At 42.3% G+C, this 22,343-nt stretch overlaps 1 protein-coding gene across 1 annotated transcript; it reads left to right on the top strand.

The window, feature by feature from the left end:
* The first annotated feature begins 1,797 nt into the window (after window positions 1–1,797).
* FBXO40 (F-box protein 40) lies at window positions 1,798–21,114 on the top strand. The gene is made up of 6 exons (XM_061403156.1): window positions 1,798–2,079; window positions 2,191–2,301; window positions 5,574–5,695; window positions 11,953–11,990; window positions 12,999–14,921; window positions 17,584–21,114. Exons 4-6 carry the CDS (start codon window positions 11,988–11,990, stop codon window positions 17,800–17,802), a joined length of 2,145 nt encoding a protein of 714 aa, XP_061259140.1. The 5' UTR covers window positions 1,798–2,079; window positions 2,191–2,301; window positions 5,574–5,695; window positions 11,953–11,987; the 3' UTR covers window positions 17,803–21,114.
* Window positions 21,115–22,343: the final 1,229 nt, after the last annotated feature.

A 22,343-nucleotide genomic window follows, 5' to 3' on the forward strand; every position in this document is an offset into this window, starting at 1 on the left:
AACTCCAGTACTTTGGCCACCTCATGTGAAGAGTTGACTCACTGGAAAAGACTCTGATGCTGGGAGGGATTCGGGGCAGGAGGAGAAGGGGACAACAGAGGATGAGATGGCTGGATGGCATCACTGACTCGATGGACGTGAGTCTAAGTGAACTCCGGGAGTTGGTGATGGACAGGGAGGCCTGGCGTGCTGCGATTCATGGGGTCGCAAAGAGTCAGACACGACTGAGCGACTGAACTGAACTGAACTGATGAACAATTATATAACTTTTAAAATTTGTATAACAAATTAGATAACTTGATAAAGTGGGCAAATTCCTAGGAAGACAAAAATACCAAATTTGACTCAATAAGAAATAAAAATGCTGGGAATAGAGCTTTAACTAGCAAATAGATTAAGTTAGTAATCAAAAACTTTCCACAAAGAAAAGTCCAGGCCCAGGTGGTATCATTGCTAAGTTCTACTAAATGTTTAAAGAATTAACAATCCTTTATAAATTCTTCCAGAAAACAGAACACTTCCTAACTCATTCTGTGAGGCCAGTATTAGCCTGATACCAAAACTGCACAGCTATATGTGAACAATGAGATTAAAACATTCCCTCACACCATATATACAAATAGACTCAAAATGCCTTCAAGATCTAAATGAAAGATTTGAAACCATATGACTCCTAGAAGTAAACATAGGCAAAACATCCTTTGACATAAATCATAGCAATATTATCTTTGATCTCCTAAGGCAAAAGGGGGAAAAAAGCAAAAATTAGCAGCCGTGACCTAAAAATTTTGCACAGAAAAATAAATCACAAAACAAAATGACAATCTATGGAATGGGAAAAAATTTGCAAATGATGTGACCAACAAGGTGTTAATATCTAAAATACACAACAGCTTAAACAACTCAGTATCAAAATAACAACCCAATAAAAAAATGTTCAGAAGACCTGAGTAGACATTTCTCCAAAGAAGACATACAGCTAACAGGCACATGAAAAGATGTTAAATATAGCTAACTATTAGAAAAATGCAAATCAAAATCACAATGAGATTGCACATGTGTCAGAATGACCATCATCAAAAAATTTACAAATAACTTGTTGGAGAGAATATGGAGAAAAGAGAACCCTTGCACACTGTTTGTGGGAATGTAAATCGGTGCAGTCACTACGGAAAACAAAATGGAGGTCCCTTAAAAACTAAAAATAGAACTACCAACTCCACTCTAGGGCCCACATTTAGAAAAAACAAAAGTACTAATTAGAAAAGATACACGCACTCCAATATTCATAGCAGCACTATCTATATCTTTATGCACAATGGAATATTACTCAGCCACAAAAGAATGAAATACTGCCATTTACAGCAACAAGGATGGACCTAGAGATTATCATACTAAGTGAAATCAGTCAGAAAGAGAACAGCAAATCCCATACCATATCACTTATATGTAGAATACAACACAAACGAACATATCTAAAAAACAAGTTACGAGATGACCACTCAGCCCTTTTGTTCAACATAGTGCTAGAAGATCTAGGCAAAATTTACTGTCTCTAAATCTCTGCCTCCTCAACTGTAAAAAAGAGAGAGTTGGACTAATAGCTAAGCCTCCTACCACCTCTAGTTTTCTCACACTGGACTTAAAGGATGCCTGATTTCTGAATTACAAACTCTTCCTTTCCCAACCACCGGGGAAGGAAGAGGGCTGGGAGAGGACAGCCACTTCCTTGTCATGACGAGAAATAGGAGAAACAGAGGACCACATGTCACTTTCACAAGCTGCTGCCTCAGCCAGTGACAGGTTTAGGTGCAAAGCACGGTTATAATTAGAGCAGCAGCCTGTCCTGAGCGCTCCACCAGCCACAGGGAGCACAGCTGGATCTGCCAACTGTATGCACAGGACTCGGAGAGGCTGCTCTGGCCTTGAAAATTATCCTTCTTAAAAGGATTTTCCTCCTTCCTCAGGGGCAAGAAAACCCACTGATATAAAACCCCATTTGCCTTCCAGCTTCCCCTGTGACTGCCTCTCCAGCAGAGATAGAGCGTTGATAAATACGGGAGAAAGAAAAAAAAAACCGTAAGCTGAGCCTGGTCACATTGGCCCTTGTGATATAGTTTTATTTTTAACTTTGAAGCACTTGAACTATTTCTGTTGAAGTTTTTTCTCCTTTCCCTACCTCCACGACAGAATTCGGTCCTCTGCAGCAGCCGATGCACGCCCAGCCACCTCCGGCAGTCTGCCTGCTCACAGCCCAGAGACGCAGGTGCAGCACATGCTGACTCAGCCCGTGCCGGTAAGGTAAGCTTTCTAGATGCAGGCAGGGTCATCAAGGGGGAATTTAGAGTGGTGAACGTGGACGCAGAGGCTGAGCTGCCCATCACCTTTTTGCTCTGAGCAAGAGGGTTGTTAAAACAAACTAGTTACATATGAGGGAGAAAAGGTTGGCTCAGAGAATGAAACTCTGCTTTCCTTTCATATGTGAGCTCCTGCTTTGAATCTAAAATCTTAGAGCAGGAGATTACCTGCTTTCTAACAGCTTAGGTTCTTTCTTCTGCAATCAACCATAGTAGTTATGTGGTGTCTCTAAGGTTACACAGTATTGATGGGGGTTCAAGATAGGGGAGGGGGAGGAAGGAATAGATGAAAGGCCCAGAACCCAGAATTTCTGTTTTCTGAAGTCCAAATGTGTGATCTTTCCCCAACCAACATTCGCAGTGTTAATTGCAAGACATTCTCGTGTACTTTGATCACCTGTGACACAACTGGTTAATTTAGCACAATTGTATTTCCTGCATATATTTTTAAAATTCTGCCTGCAGAGTTTAAAACCTGTTTTCATTTAACAGTATTTCCTAAACATGACTCATTCCTTCCCAGCTCTCTTGAATCCAAATATATTTGTGGAATAGAAGTGAAAGTATTTCACAAGTTGAAAAACATATACAGGCAGGTAAAACAAAAAATTGTCACAAATTTGAAACTTGCACATCCTGAGGGACAAAAGTAAAATGATTAATGATACTTAAAGTATCAAACACTTTAAAGTGTAGACAGGTTATTTCCAGCTTTGGGAATAACTTCATAGTGTTGCATGTACAAACAAATTGGCAGGGAGAAGGGTGCAGTGTTTATTTTCCTGTTTTCCTCTGGACCTCGCTTTAGTGTGATAAGAGTTAAAGTTCAGCCAAGGACATCCTGGGAAGTGGCCTGTGCAGCAAAAATGATTCTGTACACTCTGAACTTTGCAGTGTACTGGCTAATGCCACCAATGCCAAGAAAAGGAGACCTACCACCAGACACCCTAATTCCTGGTTCCTTCCTGCCAGCCTCTGTAACCTCCAGATGCATCCCATAACTTTGCTATCAGTGTCTGGGTTATAATTATGCCTGTTTGCTAGGTACAATCAAATTCACGGTGTATAATTGCCTCACTTCATTTAATTTTGTCAAGGTTTCTGGAGCACCAAAGTTTTCAAGGTGTATACTGATTACTGTCCTAGCAAGATGGTGTATTAGCTTAGCAGTAACCAACCAGACCAGTTGACTCAGAGCTACTCCTAAATAATATGGCCAGTTTGCATTTTCTTGAACAATACAAAACAGTAATTTAAAATACTGACACTATGTAATACAAGCACCAGTTATGAGAATTAACTAGCTAATTAAATACCTAGATTTCTAGGGTAGGTAGAGAACTGTAGATGGTGATTTGGGGGAGGATGGTTTTTAGGGTATAGTGAATGGGCTGAAATCATAGCCTGAAAGCCCAGGATTATGGGACCACATGTGGGAATTTTCCTCGGCCAACTGCTTGTGTTAAAATCTCAAGAGGCAAAGGAATTATTTGAATATTTAACTTTATACATTTTCTTTCCCTACAATTAAATATCTCCACAGTAGGGAAACAGATTAACAATGTATAATTAAGGTAACAAATTAATTGGCTGGTTAATAGGTTAACAGTTAATCTCTGTTCTTAAACTCTTGACCTTGTCACTTCCACTAAAGTTAAAGCTCGGGAATAAATAATTATTGCCAGGGCTAGCCACATGAGGAGGCAAAATAGTTAGTCGCTGACATCATGTGAGGGGTGCTGGGAGGGCCCCTTGCCTAAAAATATCTCCCTGACACCAACCCTGATTGTCTACTAACTTTATAGTAAAGAATGTGAAAACTATTATCTGTTAATCCCATTCTCTTTTGTTTGAGTCAGTGATTTAAATATACCTGCTATATGCCTTCTCACGACCTTCTGGCCAGTGACCCTTGGTCACCACCTCTTCCTCATTCTTCCAGGCTCTGTCCTGCTTTGCCCTTGGTATCATCTAAGCTGCTCACAAGCCCTTGGCCGTTATCACACAGGTAGCTCTGTGTGGTACTGTGGTTTCCACAGAATTTCTTAATAAACATCAAGGTGAAGTAGAAAAAAATAAAAGCATGTGATTCTAGTCAGAGACTTTGTGGGGCATGGTCAATGAGACACTCCTTCTCTGGGCTTCAGTTTCTCTTGTAGAAAATGAAGAGGTTAAACTAGACCCTTTTCATAACCCTTTGTTCTACAAGATCAGAAACTGCAGTTTAAAAGGACTGCTCAGGTGATTCCTATGCACACTGACGTTTGCAAAACTCCAGAGCAGAGGATTTCTGGTTATCTGCCTGATCCAGATTTCTGATTCTGTGACTGCAAGGGTGAAGAACAAGTGCTGTAAAGTCATACAAACAATCCTGGCAGCATTCAGAGTATCTGGCATAACTGGAGTCCACTGAGTCTTTTCCATTCAGAAACGTATCATTTACGTAATAAAGTTGAAAATGTTTCTTTTTCTCCCTTTAAAACAAAACAGAACAATAACAAAAAAACAAATCAGCATATGTGCGGTGCGGTGCTGTGCTTAGTCGCCCAGTCGTGTCCGTCTCTTTGAGACCCCATGGACTGTAGCCCACCAGGCTCCTCTGTCCATGGGGATTCTCCAGGCAAGAATACTGGAGTAGGCTGCCATGCCCTCCTCCAGGGGATCTTCCTGACCCAGGGATCGAACTACCGTCTCTTACAACCTCCATCTCCTGCACTAGCCGGCATATTCTTTACCACTAGCGCCACCTGGGAAGCCCTTTGTGGCGAATAGAAGAGGCCAGAATTGTGGGAAATCAGGGAGATTCACATTCAAAAAGGAGTGAGGAAAGATTTTATTTTATTTTTTTAATAGGGGTTTGAGAATGTTTAAACTGGCGGGGTATGTAAGATCCAGTGGAATGAGAGAGAACTGAAAATGGAAAGGCCAGCCAAGGGCTGTGGGCGTGATGCCATGGGCAGAAATAAGGTCTGGACAAGGGTGGTGACCATGAGAGTGAGCTTGGTAGAGAAAGGACAGTTTAGTGACTCCTGTATACTAGATACATTCACTACTCTATCTCGTTTGATCCTCACACAGTCCTATGGGTTATGATGAGGCCCATTTTATGGATGAATAAATTAGCTTTACGGAGATTCAGTAACCTGTCAAAAAATTACCCAGCAGAACATGTGTTCATTAATTTATTTTTATTATTTTTAATTTTTGGTTGTGCAGCACAGCTTGCGTGATCTTAGTCTGACCAGGGATTGAACCTCTGCCCTTGGCAGTGAAAAAGCAGAGTCCACCAGACCACCAGGGAGTCCCCTCTTTAATTTACTTCAGATTGAGGATATCAGGTAAGACCTCTGTGGAAGTAGTAGGTAAGGTAAAATCTAAATGGGGAGAAGAAACCCATAAGCAATTAAGGCGCAGGGGGTGAATTCTCTTGGAAGAAAGAACAAGTACAAAGTTCCTACAGAAGAATGAGCAAAAAGTGCTGGAACCAAGTGCTCAGGGGAGAGAGGTGAGGTAAAAGAGGCAAGCAAGGGACACTCAGGGAGGACCAGGTGGGCCAAGATAAGGACATTGGACCTTATTCCTTGTGATAGGATGGGATCCTCTGAAGATTTTAAGCAGGGAAGTAGTGATCTAATGTTAAAAGTTGTTAAAATCACTCTTTTTGCTGATGAATATAGATTATGGGGCACAAAATGGGAGGAGTAAGAGTGATTATAATTCTATTGCTCCAGACTGGATGAGAGTTGATGGTGCTTGGACCTGGGCAGTTGTGGTGGAGATGGAAAGAAATGGATAGATTTGCCAACTGCCTTTTCAGATCTTTCTCCCAGGCCTTCCCACATAACTGGGCACTAGTTTCTTTGTGATTGGAGCACAATGTCAGGCTCTTCTAGCTCTCAAACTTGAGCTTACAGTTCAATCAGCTGGTAGGTCTGATTCAGTAGTTCTGATATGGTGGGGCTCAATACAGTACTTTTCTAACCAGTTCCTGGGTGATTCTGATTCTGTTGGTCTAGGTACCATATTTTAAGGACTATTATTCTAGCTGACTTGCCTTTGCTTATTAATTTAACTCCTTTCTGAGTGATCCACAGAGCACCAAACTTGCATCAAATAGTTCCTGCTCCTTTGTCAGATTCTAAATTCTCCTCTATTTCTTTAAAGAAGTATTCATCCCTTGAACTCATGTACTGCACTTGATCCTTCTATCTACTATTCTCCAGGCAAGAATACTGAAGTGGGTTGCCATTTCCTACTCCAGGGGATCTTCCTGACCCAGGAATCAAACCCAAGTCTCCCACATTACAGGCAGATTCTTTACCAACTAAGCTACGTGGGAAGCCCCTATCTACCCATACTCTATTTAAACTCCATCCAGTACAATTAGTAAAATCTAGTTCTGTGTAGATCTCTCAACTATTTAAGTATAAATTATATAGCATTTTGTCCTCTAGACAGGGGAACTTTAAAACATATTTTTGGGGACAGTGTTTTGGCCAAACTTGATTGAAGTTCATTTTTAAGAGGAGGGAATTACCTTTTCTGACAGGAAGCAAGAATTTAAAGGTGACTATAGGGACATAGAAACTGAAGGGGAAAATGTCACCCAAGTAACCATACTCTGTTTCATAAACAGAATTTCATCAGGTTTTTCACAGTGAAGAAGTTCTATATGCTTTGATTTGGTAGATGTTTCATTTTAAATCTCAGACTCCATATGGAGGTGAACATTTTTAACCCTAAAAAATGTCCCTGTCACATTTGTATTCCCTGAACTGTGAAGGCATAGGACCTGGATGGTCATCTTGTTTCTGTTCAAAAGGGCACAGTATGGGATGGCTCTAGAGGAGGACCCCCGAAAAAAATCATCATTGGGATGAAGGTGTTTCCTAATGTGAAGCATCCAGGTCCTCTACAATTTGGAAAGATAATACATGTAGACACCTTTCTGCACCTCATCTGAAGGAAAAGAGGCTATTGCCTAACAGAGTATAGCCATGGGCTCACATTCTCCCCTGATCATGGAGATGGACCACAGAGGTCTATATGGATCTCCAATGGATACAGTGTGATGTAGTGGAGAGTAGAGTATGAAGACAGACAGACTTAAGCTTCTCTGTGCCTCAGTGTCCTTATCAGTAAACATGAGATGGTAATACCCACCTCACAAGATTATCGTGAGGACTAAATGAGATGTTATATAAATGCACATGTTAAGCATTGATATCTTATTTCTCTTCCTGTATGACATCCAAAATGCAGAGAGCACTCAATCTGGCAAGTGAGGCAAACCCCATGGAGGATAAGGATCCAGTCACTGTACTGAAATAGAAATTGGGAGAACAGGGCATCTCATATCATGAGACAACCTATGATAAATCTAACTTGGTTAAGTTGAGGCAACACCAGTTGGCTCCAACCTAAGGTGATCAATCAGTTGTCAAAATTTACCTGGGACTAAGAGGTTTCCTGGGACCTGGGACTTTCAGTGCTCACTCAGAGAGTGTCTAAGGCAAACTAGCATGTTTGGTCACCCTATTTCTCCAGCAATAATTAGAATATCAACAATTTTGAATTGTCCATTATCATAGTAGGAGTATTTTTGGAATGTTTTCCCCCAGCCATGAAATTAAAAGACACTTACTCCTTGGAAGAAAAGTTATGACCAACCTAGAAAGCATATTCAAAAGCAGAGACATTACTTTGTCAACAAAGGTCCGTCTAGTCAAGGCTATGGTTTTTCCAGTGGTCATGTATGGATGTGAGAGTTGGACTATAAAGAAAGCTGAGCACTGAAGAATTGATGCTTTTGAACTGTGGTGTTGGAGAAGACTCTTGAGAGTCCCTTAGACTGCAAGGAGATCCAACTAGTCCATTCTAGAAGAGATCAGCCCCGGGTGTTCTTTGGAAGGAATGATGCTGAAGCTGAAACTCCAGTACTTTGGCCACCTCATGCGAAGAGTTAACTCATTGGAAAAGACTCTGATGCTGGGAGGGATTGAGGGCAGGAGGAGAAGGGGACGACAGACGATGAGATGGCTGGATGGCATCACTGACTTGATGGACATGAGTTTGAGTGAACTCCAGGAGTTGGTGATGGACAGGGAGGCCTGGTGTGCTTCGATTCATGGGGTCCCAAAGAGTCGGACGCGACTGAGGGACTGAACTGAATTGAACTTAACTGAACTTCCCCCAGCTATACAACAAAAGGTTTAGATGTGATATTTTATGCCCTTAGGCTATATTTATCTTTCTCCTTTCCTCCACTGCCAAACATCTCCAATGAGTGGTCTCCACTCAGTGTCTTTCTGCTGAGCACATGTCCTCTCTCAAAGTCACTCATCTGGGGTAGCTCCAGAGCCTGGCAGAAGCTCTTTAAATAGCAACATAAAGCAACAACAACAGCAAAAGCAACTTTGTTGCCTCCATGCATTGCTTTTCTTTTCTCTTAAAGGGATAGTTTCAAATAACTTCGCAGAGATTGAGAGCAATAAGGCTGCACTACAGATGTTCCTAGCCTCAAAACCACTGTTCCTAAGAACCTTTTATAATGCTGAAGGATAAGAAATCATTGGCAACAAAGACCTACTGTATAGCACAGGGAATTATACTTAATATTTTGTAATAACCAAGAAAGCAAAATAATGAAAAAATAGATATAGATGTATGTATCACTTTGCTGTACACCTGAAACTAACACAACATTATAAATCAACTATACCTCAGTTTAAAAGAAAAGAAATGATTGAGCTTAGAGTTTATTACTGTTGTCCCTCCAGCTAGACACGTGCCCGATAAGGGCAGAGTTCTCACCACACACAGGGAGTGCACAGAACTAGGCAGGGCTTCCTTGCGCTTGCTGGGAAATGGGCTCAACTTTGTCACAGAATCTGGCTGGCAAACATGAAGTTGGACATTCCTGGTACTGTTCGCTTTTTTCACATAGCCTTACTCCAATCTTCTGTCCCACCTAAAACCCAACAGGGGACCATGAGTCATCCAGAGTCCATTCTTGATGAATGTCTGTCATGAATAGAAAACAGATGGTCTCATTCTCCCAGGCAGGGCATAGGCCCTGCCAACACTGAAGTGTGTGCTTAATAGCTTTCTCCTCCACTCCAAACAAACACCAGATTGTGAATGGCCAAAAGTCCCACCTCACAGCTGAAATGCACATGCTCTGGCAAGAGCTCTTCAGGGTCCTGCCATGAGCAGCGGCACTGTCATCACTGCTCCTAACCTCACGGTAGCATCGGAGGCCGTCACTCACCCTTTCCGTTAGATCTGGCAACATAGTCCCCACTCTCTTAGCTCTCTGGCGTTCCTTCTCTGGCTCTACCTCTTCTTATCCCCAAAGTGGTCACACTTAGCCTTGTACTTCATGGCTCAGATTTCTATTCTGTGTGCTCACTTCTCCAGTTATGGCTTTCTCTCACTTTTAAGTGGATAATTCTCAAGTCTGCATCTCTCTATTCTACTCCCTCATCTTCCCACCCACATGATCTGTCATGACCTAAAGCAACTTGTGTTATACACGCTGGGCCCATCTTTCCTCCCCAAACAGTTTCCTCCTTAGACCTCCATTTTTCTCAGAATTACACCCAATATTCTCTCTTCTTGATTCACTTTCTTGGCATCATCTTTGGCTTTTCTTCTTCCCCCATCTCAAGTCAGAAACAAAAATGTTATTTGTAGCATTGTAATGTCTCCTGTCTGTCTCATCTTGTCTACTTCTGCTGTCATTTGTCTCACCATCTCAGCCTCCAGCATGTTCTCCATATGGTAGTTTCTAACTCCAGGTCCTTCCACCCCATCCTTCCACTACTACTGATTAATACCCCCAATTATCCTTTTAAAAAAATTCCCAGATGGGTTGTTTTTAATTAATTTACTACTATTATTATTTGCCATACCATGCAGCCTGTGGGAACTTAGTTCCCCAACCAGGGATCAAACCCATGCCCCCAACACTGGAAGTACAAAGTCTTAACCATTGAACTGCCAGGGAATTCCCAAATGGTTCCTTATTGAATACCAAAATTCCAGATGCTTGAACCTAATACTTACAAATTCCCACAAGTCCACAATGGGAATTTTTTCCTCCCAGGAGTGATCTGGAATATGGCGGGAGCCCACCTGAATGTTAAATTGTATGTTGAAAGAAGTGGCTGGACTCTTGCATCCAAAAGATCTTTGTCTGAACCTATTCTGCTCCCTCTCAGTCCAACTGTCACAGTCCTTCCACTCTGCTCAGCACTCTCTCTCTCTGGCTGATTTATCTTCTACTTGGCCCTGAACCTATTAATGTTCTGGCTAGCAGCTTCTTACCTGCCTCCTGATTCAGGCTATTACAGAGTATTCTGGCATGATCTCTCTTTCACACTTGCAATACACGAGTCAGATAGGGAATGTGTTAAGAATGTAAGTTTCAGAACACTCACTTCACTCAGGTCACGGGTACAGCCAGCATCCATAGCAGTGTTGTCCAATAGAACTTTCTATGAAGATGAAAATATTCTATTCTATGTTGTCCAATAGAGTAGCTACTAACCATATGGGGCCACTGAACACTTGAAATGTCGCATGACTTGAGGAACTAAATTATTAATTCTAGTTCATTTTGATTAACTTAAATAGCCAAACAGTGCAAATCTATATATGTAAGAAGCATTACAGCTGATCATAATGAACAATAGTGTTTAAAGCCACTTTAACGAGCAGTCTGCTGCTGCTGCTGAGTCGCTTCAGTCGTGTCCAACTCTATGCGACTCTATGGACAGCAGCCCACCAGGCTCCTCTGTCCACAGGATTCCCTAGGCAAGAATACTGGAGTTGGTTGCCATTTCCTTCTCCAACAAGCAGTCTAGGTAACCCTTAAGCTCACTTACTGGCATATATAGTAGGTAACCAAAAAATGCTTGTTGAATAAATGGATGGAAGAATGAATACATGAATAAACTAGCATACAATTTCCTTGAGATTTAAGGCTATCTTTTCTTTTTTTTTTTTTAATTTTATTTTATTTAACTTTACATGGCTGTCTTTCCTAAAAAAGAAAAGTTAAGGAGGATTTTCCAGATTAAAGGAGGCTAAAAAGACTTAAACAAATGTAATAAGTTGACCTTACTGGGATTCTGGCTCAAAAACTGAAAATTGTTTTTTAAAGCACAGAAGACATTTTTGGGATAATTGGGAAAATATGAATATAGACAGCATGCTACATGATATTAGAAAATTGTTTTTAGTTTTCTTAGGTGAGATAATGTTACTGTAGTCACAAAAGAAAATGTCTTATTCTTAGGAAATACATGCTGAAGTCCTTAGAGATAAGTAAGCATATATATGCCAGTAAGATAAAGTGTAATAATATCAGCAACTTATCTTCAAGTGGCTTGGCAAAAAAATGTGTGTGTATTGAAAGGAAGAGAAAGTAAAAGTGAACCTAAGAAGAGCATATTTGCTGTAAAATGGGGGGCCGTGATACTTACCTCCAGGGTGATGGAAGAGTACTTGAAATCATTTTGGCCCCTGATAAAGTAGATAAAATAACTTTTTCATGGATCATTCATGTTTGTGCTTTTATATTTTCCCCTAGAGTTATTATACAAAGCCAGAAGGAATTTGGAAGCTATGGTAAGTACCACGTGCTCACTGGAACTTCACCTTTCAGAGGTCCAGATGTGGCCTCATTTAGCCTGTAGCCCAAGCTGCTGGCAGGTTTGTCCTTTTGGTCTAATGATATATATTGGCTTTTTGCTGAACCAGAGGTACTAGAGCAGAACCTAGAATAAACCGACACAGTTAGGGGAAAGCAGAGACCTGAGAAAGACTGATGAGCAAAGATTTTTAGTAAAACTTTATATATGAAAAAGAAAAAAATCCAGTTGTAATCTAAATGGCTAACACTTCCTTTATTCAGCAAATATTATTGAGTGCTTACAATGATCCAGGCCCTGTGACAGGTGCTGAGGACGCAGATGTGAACAAAACCAGACCCACCTTGGGTCCTCCCAGCCCTGCCCCCTGGTGGTTGATCATGTGAATGACAGAACACTTGCTCTGGAATGTTACATGGCCGCTGTGAAAAAAGTTTCCAAAGGAAAATTTATAAAACAGCCTAGACATAACGTAATAGCAAGTTAAAGCAGAAAAATTGTATTCAGACAATTAAATGTGCATAAATCCTCAATAATCCACAACTCAAAAATAGCAATTGTCAATTCTGTAGCCCACTTTCCTGTGTGTATGTGTTTTCCCGCCTATTTTCAACACATCTAGTACATAGATAAAATAAACTACTGGAAAATAAAGAGTATTGATAGTTGTTATTTCTGGTTGTGGTATTATGAAGTTTTTGCTTTCTTCTCTGTGCCTGCTCATTCAGTCGTGTCCAACTCTTAGTGACCCCTTGGACTGTAGCCCACCAGGCTCCTCTATCCATGGGATTTTCCAGGCAACAATATTGGAGTGGGTTGCCATTTTCTTCTCCAGCTTTCTTCTCTATGACTTTCTGTATTTTCCAAGGTTCCTACAATCAGCATGTATAAACAGGAAATAAGTCAATTAAAACTTAAACACTCACAGACACTTGTCTTCCGGCAGTCACTTGTTTTCTCTTTCCCCTGCCTTTGGTGTCTCTAGGGTAGGACACGCAGGCCTCCGCCAGGGCAGCACAGACACTGTGAGAGATGCTTCAACCGTCACTGCCACATGCCTGTGGAGCCCAGTGTCTCTTGCCCAGTGATAAACTGCCACCTGTCCTGCGGTGCTACCTTCCACATGTGCAAAGAGGCTGAGCACGAGCTACTCTGCCCTTTAGAGCAGGTTCCATGCCTCAACTCCGAATACGGCTGCCCCCTCTTCATGTCCCGCCACAAGCTGGCCAAGCATCTGCAAGTGTGTCCTGCCAGCGTGGTCTGCTGCTCCATGGAGTGGAACCGCTGGCCAAACGTGGACTCTGAAACAATGCTTCATGAGAACATCATGAAAGAGACCCCTGATGAGGAATGCTTGGACACAGCCCTGGCCCTTCAGGACCAGAAGGTCCTTTTTAGGTCTCTGAAAATGGTAGAACTTTTCCCAGAAACTAGAGAACCCACGGAAGAGGAACCTCCTATGAATGGCGAAGCCAGCTGGGAGGAAATGGATGGAGCGGTGGGTGGGGAGGATGCTGGTTTGGTAACAGGCTGCTCTCTGTCAGCCATGAATGGGGAGGTGGTAGAGCTAAGTCAAGAAGAACGAGAGGCGTTAGCCAAAACCAAAGAAGGGATGGACCTGGCCAAGTTTGACAAGTGGGAAAATATGTTCAGCAAAGAGCATGCGGCCTCAGCTTTAACAAGCTCATCAGCCAGCAGTGACAGCAAGAGCAGGAACGGCCCAGAGAAAGAACAGATTTCCAACAGCAATAGAATGGTAGAGGAGGGAGCTGCCAAAGGAAAAGAACCACAGGAAGACCAGAAGCAGCAGGACTTTCATGCAACCATAGAAAAGACAGGACTTGCCCCTTGGCAGGATGGTGTTCTGGAAAGACTGAAAACAGCTGTGGATGCAAAGGACTATAATATGTACCTGGTGCACAATGGGAGGATGCTTATTCACTTTGGTCAGATGCCTGCTTGTACACCCAAAGAGAGAGACTTTGTTTACGGCAACCTGGAGGCTCAGGAAGTGAAGACTGTTTACACCTTCAAAGTTCCGGTGAGCTACTGTGGGAAGCGGGCTCGCCTAGGTGATGCCATGAGTTGTAGGCCAAGTGAGCACAAAGCCGTCGATACTTCAGATTTAGGGATCACTGTGGAGGACCTGCCCAAGTCAGATCTCATCAAGACCACCCTCCTGTGTGCTTTGGAAAGAGAACTCAAAGGTCACGTCATTTCCGAGTCCAGGAGCATTGATGGGCTGTTCATGGATTTCGCTACACAGACATACAGTTTTGAGCCAGAACAGTTTTCTTCTGGGACGGTGCTGGCCGACCTCCTAACCACTGCCAACCCGAACAGCAATGCGAATGGGCTCCACGTGGAGCTCCACAGTGAATGTGTGACCAGGAGACACAACAAGAGCAGCTCTGCCTTTACTTTCACCTGCAACAAATTCTTCAGGAGGGATGAATTTCCCCTACATTTCAAGAATGTTCACACAGACATTCAGTCATGTCTCAACGGCTGGTTCCAACACCGATGCCCCCTGGCCTACTTGGGATGTACCTTTATTCAAAACCATTTCCGTCCCCCAGGGCAAAAGGCAAAAGTGATCTACAGTCAGGAGCTCAAGACCTTTGCCATCAAGCCGGAGGTTGCTTCAGAGCTGAGTGAGGGAAGGAAGAACAACCATTTCTCAGGTCGTGAAGGAAAAAACCAGAATTCTCTAACCAGCCTGCCCCTGGAGGTCCTGCAGTACATTGCTGGGTTCCTAGACAGCATCAGCCTGTCCCAGCTCTCCCAGGTGTCCGTGCTGATGAGGAGTATCTGTGCCACTTTGTTACAAGAGAGAGGGATGGTCCTCCTGCAGTGGAAGAAGAAGAGGTATTCCCATGGAGGGACCTCCTGGAGAGTTCACAGAAAGGCAAGTAATTCACTTAGTTATTCACTTCATTCATTCAGCAATTATTTACTAAGAGCCTTCTATGCACCAGCAGTGTACTAGGCACTGGAATTGTACTAGGTTACTAGGAATGAGACACAGTCTGTGAGCCCAAGGAAGCCAGCCTAGTACAGGAGACAGACCCATAAACATAAGAATAGTAGTACAGATGGAAGTGTCTATGTTATCTCTGTGTATGTGTTCAGAATATCTGCTGTTTGCTTCCATGATCCATTCTCCATCGTGATCTGTCCCCCAGGAGGCTGATCTCTGCAGACTACCTTAACTTGCTCCCTTGCTCTCCAGCTTCCAGGTGGGCTAGTCTAATGGGAGTGTGTCTATGGGAGGTGGGCAGGTGGGAGAGGCTGCCGCAGGTGTTCTTCTGGCTTCCTCTCTGCATGCATTTTCCCCTTCTCGACACTTTGCACTGGCCTTATCTCTCTGCTGAAGATAGCTGTATCCGATGGTTTTCTCCACACAGTTACCCTTTCTGGATTCTAATAAACTCCTCCTTCCCATTCAGGCCTAGAGTAGTAACACTCAAGATTGTCACTAGCCTAGGTACTGCCCTAAATCTTCTGGTTTTCCTATACACTGCTCACACATTTATGTGTCATTCCTTTTAAAAATTCTCTTCAGATTACCCAGTCTGAGTGTGCCATCTGTTTTCTGCCTAGACTCTAATTGATACAATATGCCAGCAGATTCTCCTCAGCTGCATGTCAACTAATTTTTGCTGTTGTTAAATTCATTTTGAAGTTCTAAAATAATCCACTGATTTCCCCTGGTTCAAATGCTTATTTAATTTTTAAAATATTGTATAAATCAAAGCATCTTTCCCCTTGGAAAAGCTTTAGTCCCTTTTCCCGATAAAGCTAGGCTAGCTTAACTGTATTATAAGTTCTATTAGCTTGTACCAAATAGAAGTGAAACCCCCAATTTGTCATATCCAAGGTGCCCTTAGCATCCTTTCTTATGGTACATGTGTTAGTAATGTGAATCACAAATGTATGATGCCCATTTAGGTCATTAATTCCAAAATCTCACTGTTGACTTTCTTCTCAGTATGTGGATGTATGCAAACTGGCATTGGGGAGTTAGGAGATGTTTACATCTATTTTTATTGATTATGTGTAAAACATCTTGCATATTTTCTATTATTTATTCCCTGAGCAGTCTTCTTCAAAAAATAATTATCACACTCTCCCTTATGAATCTGGGAATGTGTTAAATAACTGACTGCCAACTGACCATGTGTTAGGAATAAACATGAATGAGACTATGACCCTGCCTTCAGGAACTGTATAGTCTGGAACTACCTAATATCTTCCTCTGTAAAATCAAATGCAAATAATTTAATTTACATACTAGGGATTTTGTTATTTTTTGACTAACAATTTTCCCAATTCAGTCACTGCTGACAACTCTTAAATATCATTCAGGACAAATTGATTTTCTTGTAGAAAGGAAGAAAGACAGTTTAGTTGGAGCTACAGGATACTCATATTAAAATGGCTTTTTAAAGTAAAAAGGGAAATAGTTCTAAGATCCTAGGGCACATTTTTTTACATAAGAACAATGACAAGAAACTGATGATGAAGTGATAAAGTTGAAGAATATCAGGTTATGCCTATCTTCATAGCCAGATTTTAAAACTCGTTACTTTGACACCATCCTAAGTGCCAAAGGCCAGCAGGGGTTTGAGTACTAGCCTTTTAGATTTCTCCTAAGGATTCTGTTCTAGTGAGACTCTTATTAATTAGCATACTTTAATTTTTAAGCAATATAAAACCAAATTAAAATACATAAATATAGAAAGAAAAGAAAGTGAAGTCACTTAGTCGTGTCCAACTTTTGCGACCCCATGGACCATAGCCTGCCAGGTTCCTTCATCCATGGGATTTTCCAGGCAAGACTACTTGAATGTATTCTTTATAAATAAGGATATTCTTTATACAGGTATTCTTTATATGTATAAATGTATTCTTTATACATAAGAAACTTTACACATAAGTTTATAATAAAGTTTATAATAAACTATAAAGGGAATTTATTGGCCCAAATAGCTTCAGGTATGGTTTGATCTGACTACTCAAAAATGCCCCCCAAATGACCTTTTTACTATCAATTCTTATCTCTACTTCCTCACTAGTGACTCCACTCTAAGACAACAGTTCTCCCTTCATGGTCCATGAGGGCTGTTGGCAGCTCTGAGTGACAATAGCTTCCAAATTTAAGCACATAGGGGAAAAAAGAAGGTACTTCCTGATATCTCAGACGAAAGTTCTGGAGTAGACTCTCACTAGCACTGGTTGTCTTGATTTGAATCATATGTCTATTCTAGAACTAACCATTTTACTCGGGGGTGGGGTGGGGTGAGGGTGTATAGCAATAAGCAATTGGTATTAGTTGGTATTAGTCATTTTCACACAACATGTGGCTGGGTGGGAAGGTTATCAGTTGGAAGGGGGTCTAGGAATTGGATGCTGGAGAAGGGACTAACGCATGTATGCTGCAGTCACTAAACACTCTCTGGAATCTGAGACCAGGAAGAACAGAAAGGCATTTCTTCAAACTATTTAAATAAAGCCGACCTGAGGGTATCACACTCAGGGTTTACTTTCATGCATCTATCTCTCCTCAGATTTGGCAATTCAGCAGCCTCTTCTCCAAAATCAAGAGCTGGGAGTTTAACGAAGTTGCCTCCATGTCTGAGCACCTGAAATCCTGTCCCTTCAATGTTGTAGAACACAAGACTGACCCGATTCTTTTGACCAGCATGCATCAGTCCCATGAACAGGCCCGAGAGACCTTAGTCACCACCTTTAAAGCCAGACCACGAGGAAGACACATCTTGCACTAAAGACTCAGAAGCCACTGTTCTTGGATTCATATTCAGAGTTACTGAAGTTGGACAGAGTGTGATTTTGAGGACTTTCTTCTGTAAATTGCAAATGTTCTCATCTAGGTGTTTTCGAACATGCAATGCCCTTCAAAGCCTGAGTAGCTGCATAAGGTGGAAGAATTTCCTAAGCCATGGCTTGTATAATTGCTATATCGCCATACTGATAACTAATAGCCTCCCTCCCCCTACTTTTTTTTTCTAAAATAAATCCATCTGCGGAGTAAATAGGTAACTGGAGGCCATTTAGAAGATGAGCCCACGACCTTAGGAGTTGAGAGAGCAGTGAAATTCCATAACCAGCATAGGCCTGTGCTTTTGTGGAGAACTTTTCAGTTTATGAGCGCTTTCAATGATATGGGGCAGAGGCAGTACAGGAAGAGGGACTGAGATGCCTCCCAGGGCACCCAGAGTAAAAAGCACAGTCTGAAGTTTCTGGAGCTGGACTTGTCTTGACAGCCAAGTCCAGGGCTTCTTTTAGTTACCCCACTGTCTCTAAGCTCAGACAGTTCAAACAGTCTAACAGAATAGGGGCCTAGGCTAAGCACAGCAGCCTCAGGGACACTGAAGGTCGAACAGTAAGAGGCAGAAATGAGGTCACAGAGGACATGGTTGTGTAGAATCTTGGCAACATGTGGAAGGACAGTCTTGAAAAATGAGACGAATCCAAAGGAGATGCTATATGTATGAAGAAAATTAGGACAAAAATCACAGACTGCTTTTGAACATTTTAATAGTGACTTAAGATTCAAGCTTCTTTTCCTCTGAAAATTGTATTCTCGGTCTGGATTAGGGAGAGCCCAGGTATGGGCCAGCACCACCCTGGGCTATGTGAAATGATCACAAGACACTAACCCCAACTTCAGTGTCATGCCAGAAGGCGCACGGTAGCCCAAGGAGACCACGCATATGGAAAAGTCAGGCCCACCGTAGGTCCTGTGCTACCAGTCAGTAGGTCCTAGACACCACTTGAGTATACCATGGGGAATCTTGAGAAGGAAGACATCCAAACATAGTGATTCCCTGTAATTGCTCTTACCTCTTACTGGGCATGACTTCATTCTGTGAAAAATGGGTGACACTTCTGATTTTGGTAAAAAATAGTCAAAACTTATGAGAACAAAAGTAAAATAAAAATACACAAGAGAAACTGGCATCCCCCAAAGCAGGGTTTCATGGAAGTACTGACATTTTAGACTGGATAATTCTTTGTCATAAGGGACTGTCCTGTGTGTTAGAGGATGTTTAATGACATCCTTGGCCTCTATTCAATAATACCAGTAGCTCCCCTACTGCTTTAACAACCGAAAATGTCCCTGGAAATATCTTCCAGTAGCAAAATCACTCCTGGTTGAGAACCACTGCCCTAACGAACGACACGCCAATGGCAGTAAGTCAGGTAAGCTTTTTAGTATAGCAAATTCTTACCTCACATAACCATCTATGCTGCTGCTAAGTTGCTTCAGTCGTGTCCGACTCTGTGCGACCCCATAGACAGCAGCCCACCAGGCTCCCCCATCCCTGGGATTCTCCAGGTAAGAACACTGGAGTGGGTTGCCATTTCCTTCTCCAATGCATGAAAGTGAAAAGTGCAAGTGAAGTCGCTCAGTTGTGTCCAACTCTTTGTGACCCCATGGACTGCAGCCTACCAGGCTCCTCCATCCATGGGATTTTCCAGGCAAGAGTACTGGAGTGGGGTGCCATTGCCCTCTCCAATAACCATCTACAGTAGTCATGATTTCATGCAGCTCTTTATTTACCAAATAGATTTTAGACACATGATGATTTTAAGTTGGGAACCAAATGAAGCTAAGTTTGTTTGATGTGGCTTCATGTCCTTGGGTCATGTGCAAAAAATATATGCTATCAGGTCTCCAGGCATAGCTGAAGCCAGGATGGTTGAACTGCTTACCCCATGTTTATATCCCTCTCATGTTAATTGATGCCATTTTCCTAGCAATTGTCAGCAAGCAAGACAGAGGGAAAAGGAGGATGGGTACTGTGGAGATGCAGAGAACAAAGAATTTAACCAACAACAGTAAAAGAGTCTAGTCAATATGAAGGCATGAGAGCAAGTGCCAGAGTAGAAGTACCCTCATCTTTCATTTTAATGTGCCGCTTGATACTAGTCAGTAATGTAACTCTACTTTTCCTAATCCTTATTGTTTGGCTTATACTTCACATTTGTATATGGCGTGCCATTTTCTAAAAAATATAACTAGAGTGCGAGCTAAGGTTTTATTCAGTGAAAATGAGTAATTGCAACAACTAAACAGTAAAGTGGAGGAAAACAGGAAGAGTTCTCCAGGGATCAGGTCCAAGTTTTTGGAATCTAGTCCTTCCTATACAAAGAAAGCAAGCTCTGAAAATCCATTCTGGGGTTTTGTTTTATTAGAAAAAGAAAGCAAGGGGAGCTGTAGACTAAGGGAGATGAAAATCTGGGGCTACTGTGAGCCAGATGAGAAGTATAGAGAAAGAAAGAGAGCAGAGGGCTATTCCTTGACAGTCTGGGCAGCCCAGGGTTCAGGAGGGCAGGCGGGAGAGTGACTGCACCTCTCTGTGGGCCCCACCATTCCAGGTACACTCTACTTTCCCAGTTTCTATCTAAAGTGCAACACTGAGCGGATCAACACCATCAAACACATTTTATAAGGCATTAAATTATATATGTAGCAGGAAATCAGAGTACTACAGGTATCCACTAGCCTATACAAAAAAGCACATTTTATGGTGACAGGACAATTGGAGAAAAAGGAAAGCCTTTTGGAGAGACAGTGATCTGATTAATGGGATGAAGCTACAGTGAGCAGCAGGAACAGCAAGCATTATCTGACAAAAGCAAGGTAGCTAGAAATGGTTTCAGCTTAAGAATCAGCTAAGGAGAGTGAAAGGGGACTATGGACCCAAGAATAAGAACCTGGATGGGGGAGATATCTGTGGGCAGAGCCCTTGAAGAGTATCACACCAAGAAATCCAGTCCAAAGTAGGGATCAGCTGTATGTGGAGGGTAAGGTCTGTGGAACCCAGGCAGAAAGGATTATTGCCTTAAGGACCTGGAAAAGAAGCTTTTGTCTTATAATGAAGGAAAAAGTGAAAATCAAGGTGGAATTTTGATGTAAGAAGAAAATCACTGCCAAAGTATGATCTATGTGTGATGTCTAATCAAACTGAAGCAAAGAATGAGATTGTATATATCTAGTGTGACTTATCTCTATACCCTGGAAACCCCAATATCTCTACAGGCAAAAATAAAGGCTGTTTTGTACTTTCAAAGTCTAACTGGGTGAATCTTGCAAGTGAGGTATAGAGACAGATGTGTCTCACTGGCGCAGAGGTCACTGTGGCAACAAAGGAGTGTGTGTCTTAAAGAAAAGCCAAGGAATAAGCCTGAGGGCTGCAGTGCCTAAGCACATGGGCAGCTCACCAATGAACTCTAAGGATTTTCATGAAGTCTTGCCACAACTATGGGTCTCAGTCACCAATCCTAGCTCTTCCTTGATCCCACTGTCTTCTCCATCTTTGAAAGCTGAACCCAAGTTTAGATACTGGTTATAGCACGCACTTCAGATTCTTTACCATCTGAGGCACCAGGAAAGCCCCCATCTTCTACCAACCCTATACCAAATCCTGACTTTCATTTTGATTTGATTTTGCTTTGCCTAGGGTCTCCGACTCTGGACCTTGCCAATCCCAATGGCTTTGGGTTAGATAAACTCACTGCGTCCTGATCTCATCCCCATACTTTGCTTGATGACTTGTTTTTTGCCTATCACTGGCTGTCCAAAGGTCCTCACCTCTTCTACCAGCCTCAGCCCTATACCACAGAGAAACTTCATGTACCACAGAGAAATTCAATCTACCTTCTTACATGGCCATTGATTTCATTCATCCAGCTACAGGGAAGCCTAGACTTTCTTTAGTAGAGGCCACTATCTTTGACTCCAAATCCCTTTATCATCTCATTGTTCACTTTTGTGCTTAGTAGCTCAGTCATGTCTGACTCTTTGCAACCCCATGGACTGTAGCCTGCCAGGCTCTTCTGTCTATGGGGATTCTCCAGGCAAGAATACTGGAATGGGTTGCCATGCCCTCCTCCAAGGGATCTTCCCAGCCCAAGGATCGAACCCAGGCCTCTGCAGTGCAGGCAGATTCTTTACCATCTGACCCACCAGGGAAGTCCAAGAATATTGGAGTGGGTAGCATATCCCTTCTCCAGGGGATCTTCCCGACCCAGGAATCAAACTGGGATCTCCTGCATTGCAGGTAGTTTATTTACCAGCTGAGCTACCAGGGAAGTCCAATTGTTCCCTTTCAGTTTTAATCTTTTGTTGTTGGCCAAATCTTTTCCTCTTCTTTTCCCCTAATTTGTGCTTCTGCCTCAGGCAACATCATGCACTAAAGAAATGTCTTTACTCCCAGGTGGAAGGTGGCTGGCCTCTCACAACTGCTGAAGCCAGTAGAAGTTGAACTGCTTAATGTAGACCCTTCCTGGCCCCTGTTTC

This window comes from Bos javanicus, chromosome 1, assembly GCF_032452875.1.
Source record: "Bos javanicus breed banteng chromosome 1, ARS-OSU_banteng_1.0, whole genome shotgun sequence".
Lineage (NCBI taxonomy): Eukaryota > Metazoa > Chordata > Mammalia > Artiodactyla > Bovidae > Bos > Bos javanicus.

What these genes read in the sequence shown, in the direction of transcription:
- FBXO40 (XM_061403156.1), top strand. An exon ending in CCTGGAGAGTTCACAGAAAG is followed by an intron (nt 14,922 to 17,583) that starts GCAAGTAATTCA and finishes ATCTCTCCTCAG; the next exon opens with ATTTGGCAATTCAGCAGCCT.